At 43.9% G+C, this 16,343-nt stretch overlaps 1 protein-coding gene and 1 pseudogene across 1 annotated transcript in view; one reads left to right on the plus strand and one right to left on the minus strand.

Moving 5' to 3' along the window:
* The window catches only part of MYO5C (myosin VC), a 102,817-nt gene that overhangs the window by 44,142 nt on the left and 42,332 nt on the right, over nt 1-16,343 (plus strand). The window contains exons 14-22 of the mRNA XM_060618503.3: nt 3,654-3,737; nt 5,486-5,620; nt 6,045-6,142; nt 8,575-8,661; nt 9,125-9,236; nt 10,283-10,494; nt 13,118-13,283; nt 13,618-13,764; nt 15,157-15,321. Coding sequence (XP_060474486.3) covers nt 3,654-3,737; nt 5,486-5,620; nt 6,045-6,142; nt 8,575-8,661; nt 9,125-9,236; nt 10,283-10,494; nt 13,118-13,283; nt 13,618-13,764; nt 15,157-15,321 — 1,206 coding nt within the window. The remainder of the gene's footprint in view (nt 1-3,653; nt 3,738-5,485; nt 5,621-6,044; nt 6,143-8,574; nt 8,662-9,124; nt 9,237-10,282; nt 10,495-13,117; nt 13,284-13,617; nt 13,765-15,156; nt 15,322-16,343) is intronic.
* On the minus strand, nt 6,166-8,554 carry LOC132669104 (glyceraldehyde-3-phosphate dehydrogenase pseudogene; annotated as a pseudogene).

A 16,343-nucleotide genomic window follows, 5' to 3' on the forward strand; every position in this document is an offset into this window, starting at 1 on the left:
TGTTTTTTAAAAAAATATTTAAAAACTTTTTTACTATATTTTTTATTTTTTTGTAAAATTTTAAATTCTATTTTATTTTCTTCATTTCATTTTATTCTGTTTTATTGGGACTTTTTAAAATTTTTTAAACATTTTATTACTTTCATCCTTTTTTTCTCTTCTTTTTCTTTCCCTTTTTTCTCTATTCTATCCAACTTCTTTCAACAACCAGACCCAAATACACCTAGGATCTAGATTCCTTTATTTGATTTTTTGTGTTGTTTTTAATTTTTTTAATTTTAATTTTTTATTTTATTAACTCTTTTTCATCTGCCAAAGTGACAAAACGAAGCCATTCACCCCAAAAGAAAGAGCAGGAAGAAATTACAGCTAGGGGGTTGCCTGAGTGGCTCAGTTAAGCGTCTGACTTCAGCTCAGGTCATGATCTTGCAGTTCACGAGTTCAAGCCTCGCGTTGGGCTCTGTGCTGACAGCTCAGAACCTGGAGTCCACTTCAGATTCTGTGTTTCCCTCTCTCTCTGCCCCTCCCCAGCTCACACTCTGTCTCTCTCAAAAATAAAAAGATTAAAAAAAAATTAGAGAACTCAGTGACTCATTAAAAAAGAAAAACATCTGAATCATAGGAGTCCCAGAAGATGAAGAGAGAGAAAAAAGGGGTAGAAGGTTTATGTGAGCAAATCATAGCGGAAAACTTTCCTAACCTGGAGAAAGACACAGACATCAAAACCCAGGAATCACAAAGAGCTCCCACTAAATTCAACAAAAACCAACCATTAACAAGGCATAATATAGTCAAATTCACAAAATACACAGACAAGGAAAGAATTATGAAAGCAGCAAGGGAAAAAAGTCCTTAACCTATAAGGGAAGACAGATGAGGTTCACAGCAGACCTATCCACAAAAACTTGGCAGGCCAGAAAGAAGTGGCAGGATATATTCAGTGTGCTGAATCAGAAAAATATGCAGCCAAGAATTATATATCCAGCAAGGCTGTCATTCAAAATAGAAGGAGAGATAAAGAGTTTCCCAGGCAAACTAAAACTAAAGGAGTCTGTGACCACTAAACCTGGCCTGCAAGAAATTTTAAGGGGGATTCTCTGAGGGGTCATAATTAAGGGGTCTATCCACCAAGAAGATGTAACAATTATAAACATTTATGCCCCCAACATGATGAACCTAAATATATAAACCAGTTGATCACAAACATAAAGAAACTCATTGATAATAATACCATAATAGTAGGGGATTTCAACATCCCACTTACAGCATATTTCTTAAATTCCACATATGAGTGAAGTCACATGATATTTATCTTTCGCTGACATATTTCACTTAGCATAATACACTCTAGTTCCATCCATGTTGTTGCAAATGGTTAAGATTTCATTCTTTTTGATCACTGAGTAATATTATAGTGTTTATATATATATATATATATATATATATATACACACACACACACACACACACACACATACATACATACCACATCTTTAGACATTCATCTATCGATGGTCATTTAGGCTCTTTCCATACTTTCACTATTGTCATTAACACTGCTATAAACATTGGGGTGCATGTGCCCCCTTTCAATCAGCATTTTTATATCCTTTGGATAAATACCTAGTAGTGCAGTTGCTGGGTTGTAAGGTACTTCTGTTTTTAATTTTTTGAGGAACCTCCATACTGTTTTCAAGACTAGCTATACCAGTTTGCATTCCCACCAGCAGTGCAAAAGGGTTCCCCTTTCTCTATATCTATTGTTTCCTGAATTGTTAATTTTAGTCACTCTGACAGGTGTAAGGGGGTATCTCATTGTGGTTTTGATTTGTATTTCCCTGATGATGAGTGATGTTGAACGTCTTTTCATATGTCTGCTAGCCATCTGGATGTCTTCTTTGGAAAAGTGTCTATTCATGTCTTTTGCCCGTTTCTTCACTAGATTATTTGTTCTTTGGATGTTGAGTTTGATAAGTTCTTTATAGATTTTGAATACTAACCCTTTATCCGATATGTCATTTGAAAATGTCTTCTCCCATTCCACTGGTTGCCTTTTAGTTTTGTTGATTGCTTCCTTCGCCGTGCAGAAGCTTTTTATCTTGATGAGGTCCCAGTAATTCATTTTTGCTTTTGTTTCCCTTGCCTTGGGAGACATGTCTAGTAAGAAGTTGCTGTGTCTGAGGTCAAAGAGGTTGTTGCCTGCTTTCTCCTTGAGGATTTTGATGGTTTCCTGTCTTATATTTAGGTCTTTCATCCATTTTGAGATTATTTTTGTGTGTGGTGTAAGAAAGTGGTCCATGTTCATTCTTCTACATGTCGCTGTCCAGTTTTCCCAGCACCATTTGCTGAAGAGACTGTCTTTTTTCCATTGGATATTCCTTCCTGCTTTGTCAAAGATTAGTTGGCCGTATATTTGTGGGTCCATTTCTGGGTTCTCTACTCTGTTCCACTGATCCATGTGCCTGTTTTTGTGCCAGTACCATACTGTCTTGATGATTACAGCTTTGTAATACAGCTTGAAGTCAAGAATTATGATGCCTCCAGCTTTGGCTATTCAATGTCTTTTCTGGTTCCATACAAATTTTAGGATTGTTTGTTCTGTGAAGAATGCTGGTGTTATTTTGATAGGGATTGCATTGAATATGTAGACTGCTTTGGGTAGTATTGACATTTTAACGATACTTGTTATTCCAATCCATGAGCATGGAATGTTTTTCCATTTTTTTTTTGTCTTCTTCAGTTTCTTTCATGTGCTTTCTATAGTTTTCAGCATATAGATGTTTTACCTCTTGGTTAGGTTTATTCCTAGGTATTTTATGGGTTTTGGTGCAATTGTAAATGGGATCAATTCCTTGATTTCTGTTTCTGCTGCTTCATTTTGGTGTATAGAAATCCCACAGATTTCCATATATTGATTTTTAAACATATTTTCTAATTTATGAAAATTTATGACAAGTAGATATTACATTATAAACTATGTAAACTAGAGGCATAAACTATTGGAGTTTGAATTTTTAAGCACCCACCCTGGATATGTTATTGTTTGAGAGATTCAGGAAGCCTTATGGATAAGGAAGGGCCATGTGGAGACTTTTTGTAAGCCAAATTCAGGCAATGTGAACATTTACTCACTCTAACCTGACCCCAAGGGCTTTGGTGGCCTTTGAAAGTTTAGTGGTCAGACAAATCTTACTTTCTACCATATTAATGCTGATTTAGGATAGTATTTTGGTTTGAACCCAAAGGACAACACTGAGCTTTTTTCCTCCTGATGGCTTTTTTTTCCTCCTAAGGCAGAGTGAACCTTAAGCCTGGTCTTCTTAGACCTGTGTGTGTATTAACTTCAGACATTGCAGGGAATGACTGGTCACCTGTGGCTAGAGGGAACTGGCAGGAGAATACAGAGTGATCAGTGACAAGTTAGAAATCAAGGCAGTGGGAGAGCCTGGCTCTTTCCAGCAAGTGACATATTCCCAGCTTCCGAAGTTTTATATGATAGAGTTCCTGTGATAAACAGAAACAGAATCTGTTTTTAGAAGATTGCTTCTTTAGTGCCTTCATTATTCATTCTTAGAAAAAGAGAAAAACTCCTTGGTCTTAGATGCTGTCTGCTTTTGCTTCTTTGGCAATAATTAAATCCTTTCTCTGCACAGGTAGAATATAAATGTGAAGGTTTTCTTGAGAAGAACAGAGATACCGTATATGATATGCTGGTTGAAATCTTGAGAGCAAGCAAGGTTTGTAAGGTCCTACGATTGTAATTAATGTTATTCATTATATAACTTGAAATGGATCTATATGTGTATCAGGAAAGAGTAAGAAGTGTGTGGTTATGTGTACTGTCTTGCAGTGGCAAACTGTAGCTCATGCTTAGAAAAAATAACTATTTTGGAATTGGGACTAAAACATGTACCAAGCTTCTGACAGCTTGCAGACAAATCTCCACTAGGTGCAATATCAGAAATCAAATATGCAGATGCCAGAGAGGAAGGATAGCTACTATAACCAGTTAAAAGACCACAGTTTACATTTTATTCATTCTTTCACAAATATGTATATAGCACCTACCATGTGCCAAGCACTGGCCCTAGATTCTGGTTATAGCAGTGAGCAAGGCAGCCAGGATGCATGCCCTCATGAAGCTCACTATTCTAGAGGGAATGACATACCCTAACCACATAAGTAGCAATGGCACGTAGTGCTAAGCACATGAAAGAAACCAGGGCAAGACAGAGAGAGGGTGACCTGGGAAGGGAGTGCTGGCTCAGATGTGCAGGCTCCTCGAATCCACAGTTCTATGTGAGGAGTAGGGTCACCAAAGGAATGACTTCTGGGTTTTCCTTTTCCCCTTTGAACATTTCCTTATTAATAGTTGACAATAAGAATATTCCATACACAAGCCTTCATTTTGTGAACAGTTTAGATCGTATTTATTTTTCTTATTTTGAAAGATCCCTAAGCCTTTGTTCATATTCAAGTATTTTGACAGTTTCCCACATAAGCATGAGCACTTCTACTAACAATCATATAGAAGTCGCAGGCATGACAACTTCAGTTATTAAAACCGATTTATGATAGAGAATTCAATATGGAAATGGCCTGCATCTTGTGTACAAAATTAGTTCATTTAATTCACCAATTGCTTACTCATCCCCAAGCATACCCTGGGGTCCGGTCTGGAAGGTGAATGCAGATCACATCAAAGCACAGATGGGTCTCTCTGCTGAGCACGAAACCTCTCAGAGGCGTGGGAAGTACAGATCCACGGGTTTTGCAGCTGGAGCATACAAGGATATATTAGGCAGTGATTCTCCCCCAAAGGAGATTGTCAGTGTTAGATTTAAAAGAAAAAAACATGAGTTTTGCTCTAAGAAGATAAGACATTTAAAGAAGTCATTGATGCATGATAGAAAGTAATGAATATCTTAGAAGACACTCATAAGTGAAAGATTTTTTTTATGTAGAAGAAATTGAAATTAATTTGAGTCAGGGCACAATTTTCTTTTTACCTTTGTTTTAAGCTTAATCGAAGCGAGTGAATGGGGTAGAGCTAGAAAATATTTTAATAGAACCTTGAGTAGTGGGTAGAGTTTGGATTTACAGGGATGAGAACATGAGGTAGGAGGGAGGAGAGTCCAGGTGTTGAAACAGCATGAGCCAAGGCACAGAGGTAGGGCTAGTAAATGTCTCCACTGTGTAAATGTCCATACAGACATTTAATATATATCTAATATATATATGGAATATAAATATGACATATAGACATTTGCACGGATTGCCTGTCTGCTTAGATTCCTGGAAAGAAGTTATGCATCATCCAGGGGGAGGAGTGTCCTCTTGTGGGATTCAGATTAGGCTGTAGAGATTGGTGGAGACCGCTAACCTCATTTTACATGGGGTTCTTATGACCATTTATGAGGTTTGTATCACCTGCTGACTATGAGTGAACACCTTTGGACATTGAAATCCCCTCTGTTCCTTCCAGTTTCATCTCTGTGCCAGCTTTTTTCAAGAAAATCCAGTTCCTCCTTCCCCTTTCGGTTCAGCGATCACAGTCAAATCTGCAAAGCCAGTCATCAAGCCAAACAACAAGCAGTTCCGGACCACAGTGGGGAGCAAGGTACACAGAAAGTACCTGAGGATGGGGCCAGGCCCCACAGGGAGCCAGGCAGTGGTGGGGCCCACATTCCAGGCCTGGACATAGGCACTGACCTGGTTCACATCTAGTATATACGTAAATGCAAAGAAAAGTCACAGCTCATTGGCATCATCCCTCAGCCTCCAAGGCCGCACAGGCCTGAGAAAACCACGTGCCCAATAACGTGATTTACTAAGTTCTTGCTATTTGGGAGAATTGGTTAGAGCAGAATTCTGTCCAGAACATAGGACATGCTAATACTCACAGTCACAGATTAAAACCTTTCATAATAGATGTTAATGCATGAAGCTAACTCTTCTTCTTAATTTACTAAGGTTGGCCCTTTTGTTTTCCTTGATATGAGTATCAAATTTCAGCATATTTGTTCTCTGACCTTGTTTCCTAGTTCCGCAGCTCTCTGTACTTGCTCATGGAAACCCTCAATGCAACCACACCCCACTATGTCCGATGCATCAAGCCAAATGATGAAAAATTACCCTTCGAGTAAGTGCTTTTATGCAGGAGAGGGAAAACACTGAGGCCATTTCTGCCACAATGTTGGAGAATTTGCTTATAATTCTCTTGAACTTTACTGTTTCTGGTTTTTTGTTTTGTTTTGTTTTTTGGCTAAGTACAGTATACTTTAGTGATGGGACATGATAAGGTAGGGCTTCCCAAGCCCCTCCCTTCCTCTGGGGGCTGTGGAATGGAAACTGTGTAGGTTGGGAGATTCTCAGTGTGTTTGGGGATGAGTTGAGGCAAGGACTCCCCACCAGCTGAAGTCTTTCTCTTCTTCCTGCATTTTCTGGGGCTGGTGATCCAGAGGGCTCTTACTCCTTGGAAGTGATGTGCACCATAACGTCTTCCACCCAATTGCTATAGCCAAATTCATTGTCATATCAGAAAATGAGCTTGACAAAGTGGTCATTGAGAACAATGTCAACCCCAGCATCAAAGGTGAACGAATGGGTGTAACTTAAAGTTGCAGAGACAACCTGGTCGTCAATGAAGTCCAGGATGCCCTTGAGGGGGCCCTCTGATGCCTGTTTCACCACCTTTTTGGTGTCAGCATATTTGGCACCTTTCTCCAGGCGGCAGGTCATATCCACAACGGACACAATGGAGTTGGAGCATGGAAGGCTGTGCCAGTGAGCTGCCCACTCAGCTCAGGGATGACCTTGCCCACAGCTTTGGCAGCACCAGTAGAAGCAGAAATGATATTCTGGGCAGCCTCTCGGCGATCATGCCACAGCTTCCCGAAGGGGACATCCACCATCTTCTGGGTGTCATGGACTGTGGTCATGAGTCCCTCCATGATGCCAAAGTTGTCATGGATAACCTTGGCCAGAGGGGCCAAGCAGTTGGTGGTGCAGGAGGCATTGCTGACAATCTTGAGGGAGTTGTCATACTTTTCGTGGTTCATGCCCATCACAAACATGGGCATCAGCAGGAGGGGCAGAGATGATGACCCTCTTGGCCCCACCCTTCACGTGAGCCCCAGTCCTCTCCATGGTAATGAAGACCCCAATGGACTCCACAACATACTCAGCACCAGCATTGCCCCATTTGATTTTGGTGGAATCTTGCTGCTACAAGATGGAGATGGGCTTTCCATTGATGACAACTTTCCCATTCTCAGCCTTGACTGTGCCGTGAAATTTGCTTTGGGTGGAATCATACTGGAACATGTACACCATGTAGTTGAGGTCAGTGAAGAGGTCATTGATAACAACCATATCCACTTTGCCAGGGTTAAAAGCAGCCCTGGTGACCAGGTGTCCAATACTGCCAAATCCATTTACTCCAACCTTCACCATCGTGTCTCAGGGACACAGCTGGAAGTTCAGCAGAAGATGCTGCTGTCTTTTGAATGAGGAGGAGCAGAGAGCCTGTTGCTGTTTTTTTAATGATTCAGAGCAGTCCCATCCTTTACATATACTGTTAACTAGCACAAGCTCTCTCTTATGGCTAAACCACCTTGTCTCCAGGGTGAAGCAAAGGGGATAGATTTGAAAGAATAGTCTACAACTGAAGTTGATGCAGCAGAGAAAGCCAGAACGTCTCCTTGATTATAAGAAGAATTTGTATATGGCATGGTGACTACAGTTAATAATATTGTGCTGCATGTTTGAAAGTTGCTAAGAGAATAGATCTTAAGAGTCCTTGTCACAAGAAAAAAAAAAACTGCCGTAACTATGTGCCATGATGAATGTGATCTAGACTTCTTTTGATTGTTTCGCAATATATTACAAATGCCTAGTCATTATGCTGTGCACCTGACACTACTAGAATGCTGCATGTCAGTTATACCTCAATAAGAAAGAAAAGAATTTGTTTTTTGAAAGAAATTCTGTAGAGGAACAGAGGTTTCTTCCTCAAATATGGCATGAGATATTAGACTTGTTCTCTGGGGGCCCCCAGGAAAACCCCAGACCTAGGAGTGGACTTTGTATGGTCTCTTTTAACTGACTAGACCTAAGATGTGTCTGAGGGTCATGCACTGTCCATGGAGGTGGTATATGTGTCCGTGGGCCACCAAAGGGTCCGACCTCAGCCAGAGGGTACCCTGTAAAGGGAATTCAAACAGCAAATGGGCATTTGAATGCGGTGAGTGGAAATATTTCTTCCACGCTGGTTGTCATTCGAAGCTGAACCAAAGGCCACTTCCCCCACAAGACCTTTTCCATTTCCACCATCATAATCCAGCACTCCTTTCTCTGTGACCTCAGCACAGCTTCCTGAACTCTCACAGAGTTGCTGTTTTCATTTGTCCTCTGGTAGGTGTCCATTAAGTAGCTGCTGGGTGCCCTGCGTGGGGATCACAGAGGCAGACCCCGCTCCTCAGGGCTCACAGTCCAGGCAGGTTTGCTGCACTGCTCATGGGCATATTTGTCCATCATGACAGCTTAACACATATTTAAATCTTCTTCTTTAAGATTCGACTCTAAAAGGATTGTTCAGCAGCTGCGAGCCTGCGGCGTTTTAGAAACAATTCGCATTAGTGCGCAGAGCTACCCTTCCAGGTGGGTTGTCTCTCCTTGTTTTGGGGGGAAAATGCTGACCTTCAGGTCTGCTGAGAACCGAGGGAGAGGCTGCCATGTTTTTTGTCAGGTACTTGCATAAGATGCCCCAAGATATTCCCACTCTTCCCTGGGAAGGCCAGAGGGGGCCCCTGGCGGCCATGTGCCGGTCAGGGGCCACCATCATCCCATCACCTGTTTTCACTGCTAGTGAACATCACCTCCTGCCTCCCCACTGCTCCTGAGAGGAGGAGATGGAGAGGGAGGAGAGCATAATCATCAGAGTAGAGTATTGGCAAAAAAAAAAAAAACCACTCCTGGTCCGCTGTGTTCAGGGTGAGGTCAAAGGTCAAAGTTCAGAACAGACTCCCATCTACCCCCACTGCCACCCCAGCAGCAGTGGGATCCACAGACATGCCATGTTTCCTCACAGCCACACCTCCTCAGCTCCTCTTTGACTTTGCAGGTGGACATACATTGAGTTCTACAGTCGCTATGGTGTGCTCATGACCAAGCAGGAGCTTTCGTTCAGTGATAAAAAGGAGGTGTGCAAGGTGGTTTTACACAGGCTCATCCAGGTCAGTCTTGCTCAGCTCCTGGAATCATGGGGCTCTTACCCAGATGCCCATCTCCCAAATGTGTTTCACTACCCACCTGTCCCATGACTGTGTTGTCATGAATGCCAAAGATGAAAGAAAATATGCCCAAGCATTTGAGTGCTAAGGAGATCAGAGCAGACACACTCACAGGGGCATCGTCTCCTGAGAGTAGGAGTCACCATTACAGACCCAGGCTTGAACCCTGACCTCCCCCAGAGTCCTCCTATCATACTCTGACCTCCCACAATTTAAGGAACTTCGATGGGCCTGGCTTATATTACACAGTCAACTGAGCCTGCCACTACACCAGGAGGTTCCCAAACATGGCACTCCATGTGTACTTAGGTCATTGCTCTGGCAGTGAGTTTGATAGAAAAGAAGTGGGGACAGAGTTACCATGGCCAGGTAAGGAGGTGGTGAAGACAAACCAAAATAAAGACAGAAACCAGACCTTTCCAGGCTCTGCTCTATTGTAGAAACCACATATGAGAAGCCAAAGCTCCCCAATGGCCTAAGAATCACCAAGCATGCACACAGCCCTCCTACCCCACAGACAGACCTGGACCCCTGAACCTCAAGTCCATTTCTTCCCCCAGTGGCTTTAAACAAGTCACAGTATAAATTTCTAGGCCATAATCAGAAGTTTTCTACCTTGGGGCACCTGGGTGGCTAAGTCAGTTGAGCATCCAACTTTGGCTCAGGTCATGATCTCACAGTTCACAAGTTCGAGCCCCATGTTGGGCTCTGTGCTGACAGCTCAGAGCCTGGAACCTGCTTCGGATTCTGTGTCTCCTCTCTCTGCCCCTCCCCCCACCTCACTCTCTCTCTCTCTCTTTCTCTCTCTCTCTCAAAAATAAATATACGTTAAAAATTTTTTTAACAAAAAGAATCTTTCTGCTTTATGTCAAGGAACAGGTGTGTCAAAAATAACAATATTTTGGCACCTTCGAATCTCTTAAACATCTTTTCCAAATACTATAAACTCTGAAGGATTTATTTGTGATTCTATCATTTTTCTCTTCCAGGATTCTAATCAGTACCAGTTTGGTAAAACCAAAATTTTCTTCAGAGCAGGACAAGTGGCTTATTTAGAGAAACTCCGATTGGATAAGCTCAGGCAGAGTTGTGTTGTGATACAAAAGCACATCCGTGGCTGGCTCCAGAGAAAAAAGTTTCTCCGAGAAAGACAAGCTGTCCTGACAATCCAGCAGTACTTCCGGGGTCAGCAAACCGTGAGGTATGGCCGGGTCAGCAAACTGAGGTATGGCCGGAGCCAAGGAAGTGGTGTGGAATTGTGTGGCCCACTCTCCTAACTGCTCATCGCTGGGGGAGGGACCTGTCAAGGACAAATGACCTTTCTCCTGGGGGGTGCAGATGTGTGTGGGTGTCCTCCTGGGGCCAGCCGTGAGTCTACCTACCTTAGGGCAGGTAGTCCTGACTATGCCTACTGTTCCCATGGCAGCGGTGACAACTAGGACCCTGAAGAGAGGAAGCTTCAATCAGGGTTTTGCTGAAGCGAATCAGAATCCCCAGTGAGACCAGGAAGAGGGACTGGGCCCTTTTTCTGTGGGAATTGAAAATGCCTAAGACAGGGCCCTAGGGAAGTCCCTAAGTAAATGCCATGAGTAACCACTGACCAGCCTCCCTGCAGATGGGGAGGGGGCAGGCCGTGCCTTAGGGGATCCATGGCAAGGCTCTGCCAGCAAACACAGAGCCCTGTCCCAAGGGATGGCTGAGTGGAGGGCAGGTCCACCAATCCCAGCCCTCACTGAGTGCTCCCACGAGGCTGTGCCGGGCTGGCCTGTGAGATGGCATTCTTCCCAGACAACAGTGTGTGCTTGCCTGTGTCTGTGCTGCCTCCTTCCTTGGCACGCTGTGAGGATAGTTGAGAAGGCAAGTATTTAAGAGTCAGACCGTGTCACTGAACCTCACCTCTTCCTGAGCTTGAGGCCTGACCTCCAGCAGCATCTGGGCCTGTTTACGTGATTGGCACACCACGGCCTCAGCACCACGGCCTCGGCACACTCCAAACTAGACTCACCATCCCACCTCAGGTGACCATCTTACATACACAGCCAGGCTTTCCCTCCCCTGCCCTGGGTCAGTCAATAGAAGCAGTCTCCAGTGCAGGAAAGCCCAGGGTTCTCTTCTTCCCCAACTCACGCTCCCTTTCTGTTTAGGAATCACCAAAGCCTGACAGCTCTACCCCTGCTTACTTCTTGTTTCTGTCCTATCATTCCATTCCCACACCCTGGCCCTAGATTTGACCTTCACCACCACTTGCTTTATGGTCCTACAACACAGCCTCTACCTGCTGCGTGTCTTCCTGAAGCAGGGCCTGATGGAGCCACTGTCCTCCTCTTGCCTTTAATGCCTCCTGTGACCCCTATTTCCTACACTCAGTCTCTGACATGAGTGTTCAAGGCCCCCCATGGCCAAATAAATTCATAAGAATGGAAGCTCTGGGAGAACCAGGGTCATACTTTCGCATACCAGAGTAGGTATTCAGTAAATATACTTTTAAATAACGGGATGCCTCAGTGGCTCAGTTGGTTAAGCGTCCAACTCTTGATTTCGGTCAGGTCATGATCTCACAGTTGTGGGTTCAAGCCCCACGTCAGGCTCTGTCCTGACAGCGAGGAGCCTGCTTGGGGTTCTCTGTCTCTCTCTCACTCTCTGCCCCTCTCCTGCTCATTCTCTCTCTCAAAATAAATAAATAAGCTTAAATAACAAATGGTTTCTATTTTTCTAACCTCACTGGCTAATTTTCTTCATGTATCTTATTTTCTAGCAATTTCAGAGAGATTCTCTTTTTCTGAATATTTCAGCATGGCTAGGCCTCCATGTGTTCACTGATCCTTAGCCTGAAATGCCTTTTCCAACCTTCACTGTCTACAGAAATCCCACCTCTCCATCAAGGGCAGACTCACAAGCAGAATGATAGTTCTGTACAATCTCTTTTACAGATATTTTAGTAGTTATTTTATGTTTCCTCTTGTCCCACTTGGCCATTTGTAAGTCTGTCTGCTACATGAGGTTGTAAACTATGAAGGTAAGAACTTTGTTCTTCACTTCTAGTCCTTTAGACAGGAGTTGACAAACTTTTTCTGTTAAAGCCACAACTACTTCAGGCTTTAGGGGCCTTGCAGTTTCTCTCAACTATTCAAGTCTGCCGTTATTAGCCATGAATGATATACAAATAATAGGTGTGGTTGCATTGCCATAACACTTGGCAATAGCAACAGGTGGAAGGCTGCAGAGTTGGTCCCCAGGCTATAATTTGCCCTGATCTAGAGCCTCTAGCATGATTTCCCACAAGGATGGTTAAGCAGTGCGAAAGCCCGGTTTTGTTTCCACATATGTGAGTGATGACGGATGGATCCACCTGCATGTGAAGAATGTGACAGTTGCCACGTCGTTCCTCTGGCCTAGAGCAGGTCCACACTCAGATCAGGGTGAAAAGGAGACGTGATGAGACTGATTTCCAGTGGGTGTTAGAGTAAATGAGTTGTAGAGTTTAATGGGTAGATTTGCAAGACATTTGAATATTCTTCAGTAAAAAAAAAACAAAAACCAAACTGCTGGAGCACATGGGTAGCTCAGTGGATTAAGTATTTGTTCATTTCGGCTCAGATCATGAGCTGGTGGTTCGTGAGTTCAATCCCCACATCGGGCTGTGTGCATAGTGCAGAGCCTGCTTAGGATTCTGTCTCTCCCTCTCTCTCTGCCCCTCCCCCTGCTTACTCCCTCGCTCTCTCTCAAAATAGATATTTTTTTAAATGCTATGCAAGCATGTTGCTCTACAGTAGAAGTCAGTGCTCTGTGGATAACAGATATACTCTGCATTCTTTTTAACCAAGGAAAGCTGTTACCGCAACAGCCTTAAAAGAAGCATGGGCAGCCATAATCATTCAGAAGTACTGTCGTGGATATCTTGTCCGCAGTCTGTACCAGCTGATTCGCATGGCCACCATCACCATCCAGGCCTACACCCGAGGACTCTTGGCGAGGAGGAAGTATCGGAAGGTGCAGCTGAGACCCCGTGCTTTCTTAGGGCATGAATTTCCCAGGGCTCAGGTTATTTTTCACCAATCATAGTGAGATCTCTTTTTCTGCGTGAAGACCTTCATAGAGAGCAGGGAGTTCTGGTATATGAGTGTCTGTTCACACATGTCTGCTATAGGTGGGGTTTGGCTATTGTTTCAGTGGTCTAGGTATAATAGGATTCTGTGGGTTGATTACAGGAAATTTGTCTTTTGCATTGTGAAAATATTTTGGTAGTTGCATCACTCAACATTGGAGGAGTTGTAAGAGAAACACTGGAGAGCTAATTTATGTTTCCTAATATCTTGTTTCAAAGATGCTGGAGGAGCACAAGGCTGTGATCCTTCAGAAATATGCACGGGCGTGGCTGGCCAGGCGCAGATTCCAGAGTATCCGACGATTTGTGCTCAACATTCAGCTTACTTACAGGGTCCAACGTTTGCAGAAAAAGTTAGAGGATCAGGTAGGTGTTTGTAAATGTATCTTTCATACGTACTTTTTCTAACAAATTTATTTTATCCTGGGCCAATTCCTCAGCTAATGCTGTTAAGATTTATGCCGGTGTTAGGAGGTTCAAATAGTTTATGTGGACCACCTGCTCTAGAAAACAGAAGTACACTGTAAAGGGCTGCTACATGTGGTTGTATAGGTTGTACACTGCACAAGGGCCGCTGCCCAACAGTGCAAGTGCATCTGAAATCCAGCCTTACTTTGATTTTGCCAACCCATGTGTCCTGGTACAAAGCTGTGCTGCCTCGAGGCAAGGGTGCCTTTTTTTAATCTGCACAAAGATGCTGTCTGCATGCCAAGCCATGCTCCCTCAGGGCTGTGTTGGCTCACGGGAGTTGGCACTTTCTAATTTGCTCAAAGGTCTATATGGTCTAACTGCAGCCCTGCCTCTTTTGGGGAGATTCCTCATACCATTCTCACTGGTAGGAAATAAAGTCCTCATGTTCTTAGCCAGTGGAGAAGGACTGTGGAATATGCAGTGTCCAGATCTATAAAACTCACCCCTTGGTCTGCCTGTCTCAAATAATCCCGAGATTCTCCTAAGGTAAACTTGAAACTTAGCCATGAAAGATGCTATAGGGGTCCTTATGAAGGGATGAATGTGTAAACAGCTTGAGGTTTTGATGCAGCTTTCATCGTTGTGCTGTGGGGTGACAGGCCTGCATGTTACATGGGTCGTGCAGAACAGCAAAACGCTGCTGTGACAGCTAGGAGCAGGGCCCCTGCAAGTCTCCATGCTGCCTGGACTCTGTTCTAGGTGTATTCGTTTGCTAGGACTGCCATCACAGAGGTTAGAAGTCCAAGGTCAGGGTATTGGTATAGTTGGTTTCTGCTGAGTTGTCTCTCCTTGGCTTGCAGATAGCAGCCTTCTCCCTTTGTCTTCACACCGGCTTCCCTCTGTGTGTCTGTGTCCTAATCTCTTCTTAAAAGGACACCAGTCATGCTAGAGTCAGGCCCACCCATATGACCTCATTTTACCTTAATTTTGTCTTTAAAGACCCTATCTCTAAATATAGTCACGTTCTGAAGTGCTGAGTATCAGGCTGCAATGTGTGAACAGTTGTGGGGCGAGCGGGCAGCAGGGGACACGATTCATCCTACAGCATTGGGGTTGTCTTGGAGCTCCAGGAATGGGCTGGTCCCACACTAAATGCACCATCAGCTCAGGAAGTTTACCTGAGAAGATTGGCCTTGCTGTTTTCACTGGGATGAAGATGGTCACACATGCCATCATGGTGATACATGTCATGGATTTAGATGCCACATCAGAGATTGTGAGAAATGAATGGAACAGCTTCTTCATTTTGGATAAATCCCTAAACATCTCCTGTTTTTTTTCCTCTAGAACAAAGAGAACCATGGGCTGGTGGAGAAAGTGACCAGCCTGGCTGCTCTTCGAGCCGGTGACATGGAGAAGATTCAGAAACTGGAATCAGAACTGGACAGGGCAGCTACCCACAGGCACAATTATGAGGAGAAGGGGAGGAAGTACAAGGCTGCCATGGAAGAGGTCTGTGCCGGATGCGATTATGGAAATATATGCGAGTCTTCCGTGCAAAAGGTCACAGCGCAGCATTTTCCAACAAAACAGATTTCTGCAGAACAGATCAGATTTGCTGTTGGCTTCCACTACCAAAGGATGCCTAGCTTTTAGGAGAAGGGAGATCAGAGTCCTAGAGTCTGGGGGAAGAGGAGGAGGCTCCTACTTCAAGAAGCAAAACATAAAGTTTCCTCTTTTTTTCAACTATTATGAAGTGATGAAAGCCCCTTTAAAGAGAAGGAGCCCTGGCTAGATGCTTCCCTCTCTTCCAGGATGATGTCGGTCCCTGTTGCTTTCCCATCTGGTATGTGCCCTGGCATGTGCCTTCCCCAAAATAGCAATGAAAAGCTTGGAGCAGGTTTTCATGTCTGCAGTGTAATAAAACGAGCAGTAGCTAGAAGTCAGACGTCCCAGGTTCAAATCTTGTCTTCGCTGCCGTCTGGCTGAGCATCCTTGGGCAAGTCCCTTACACCCTCTCTGAACTTTAGTTCCCTCATATGTAAAATGGGAATAACAAGGGACTGCCAGAGTTGTTGAAATGATACAATTTCCAGATGAAATAATTTAGCCAAGTGCCTACCATAGAGCCCTGCACAAGTGTGAGCTACTGTTTTCTAAAGAGGTAGTATTTATTACCCTCCATTCTCATACTTTCTCAAGTTCTACAGCATCCAGGTTTGTGGCAGCCTGGAGCCCCAGGGCACCTTCCCCGTGGTCCGGCGCCCAGCTGATGCCATTGCCCACGCTGCCGGTCACCAACCTTCAGTACCCAGTGGCCCCAGCTGTCAGCCCAGCAGATATTTTACCAGGAGAAGCTAAAATAATAGAGTTCCTGTCATGATCACACATTCTTACTGCGTAATAACACTCTCAAAGTGTGGATTCACTTTATATATAAATTATTTCTATCATATTAAATACATAAATACCTTGGCTATCGAGAAGATTCAAGACAAGGATGGAGGTGCTTTCTTGACTTTGAGGAAACCTTG

The sequence above is a fragment of the Panthera onca genome, chromosome B3 (assembly GCF_046562875.1).
Source record: "Panthera onca isolate mPanOnc1 chromosome B3, mPanOnc1 haplotype 2, whole genome shotgun sequence".
In the NCBI taxonomy this organism is placed as follows: Eukaryota; Metazoa; Chordata; class Mammalia; order Carnivora; family Felidae; genus Panthera; species Panthera onca.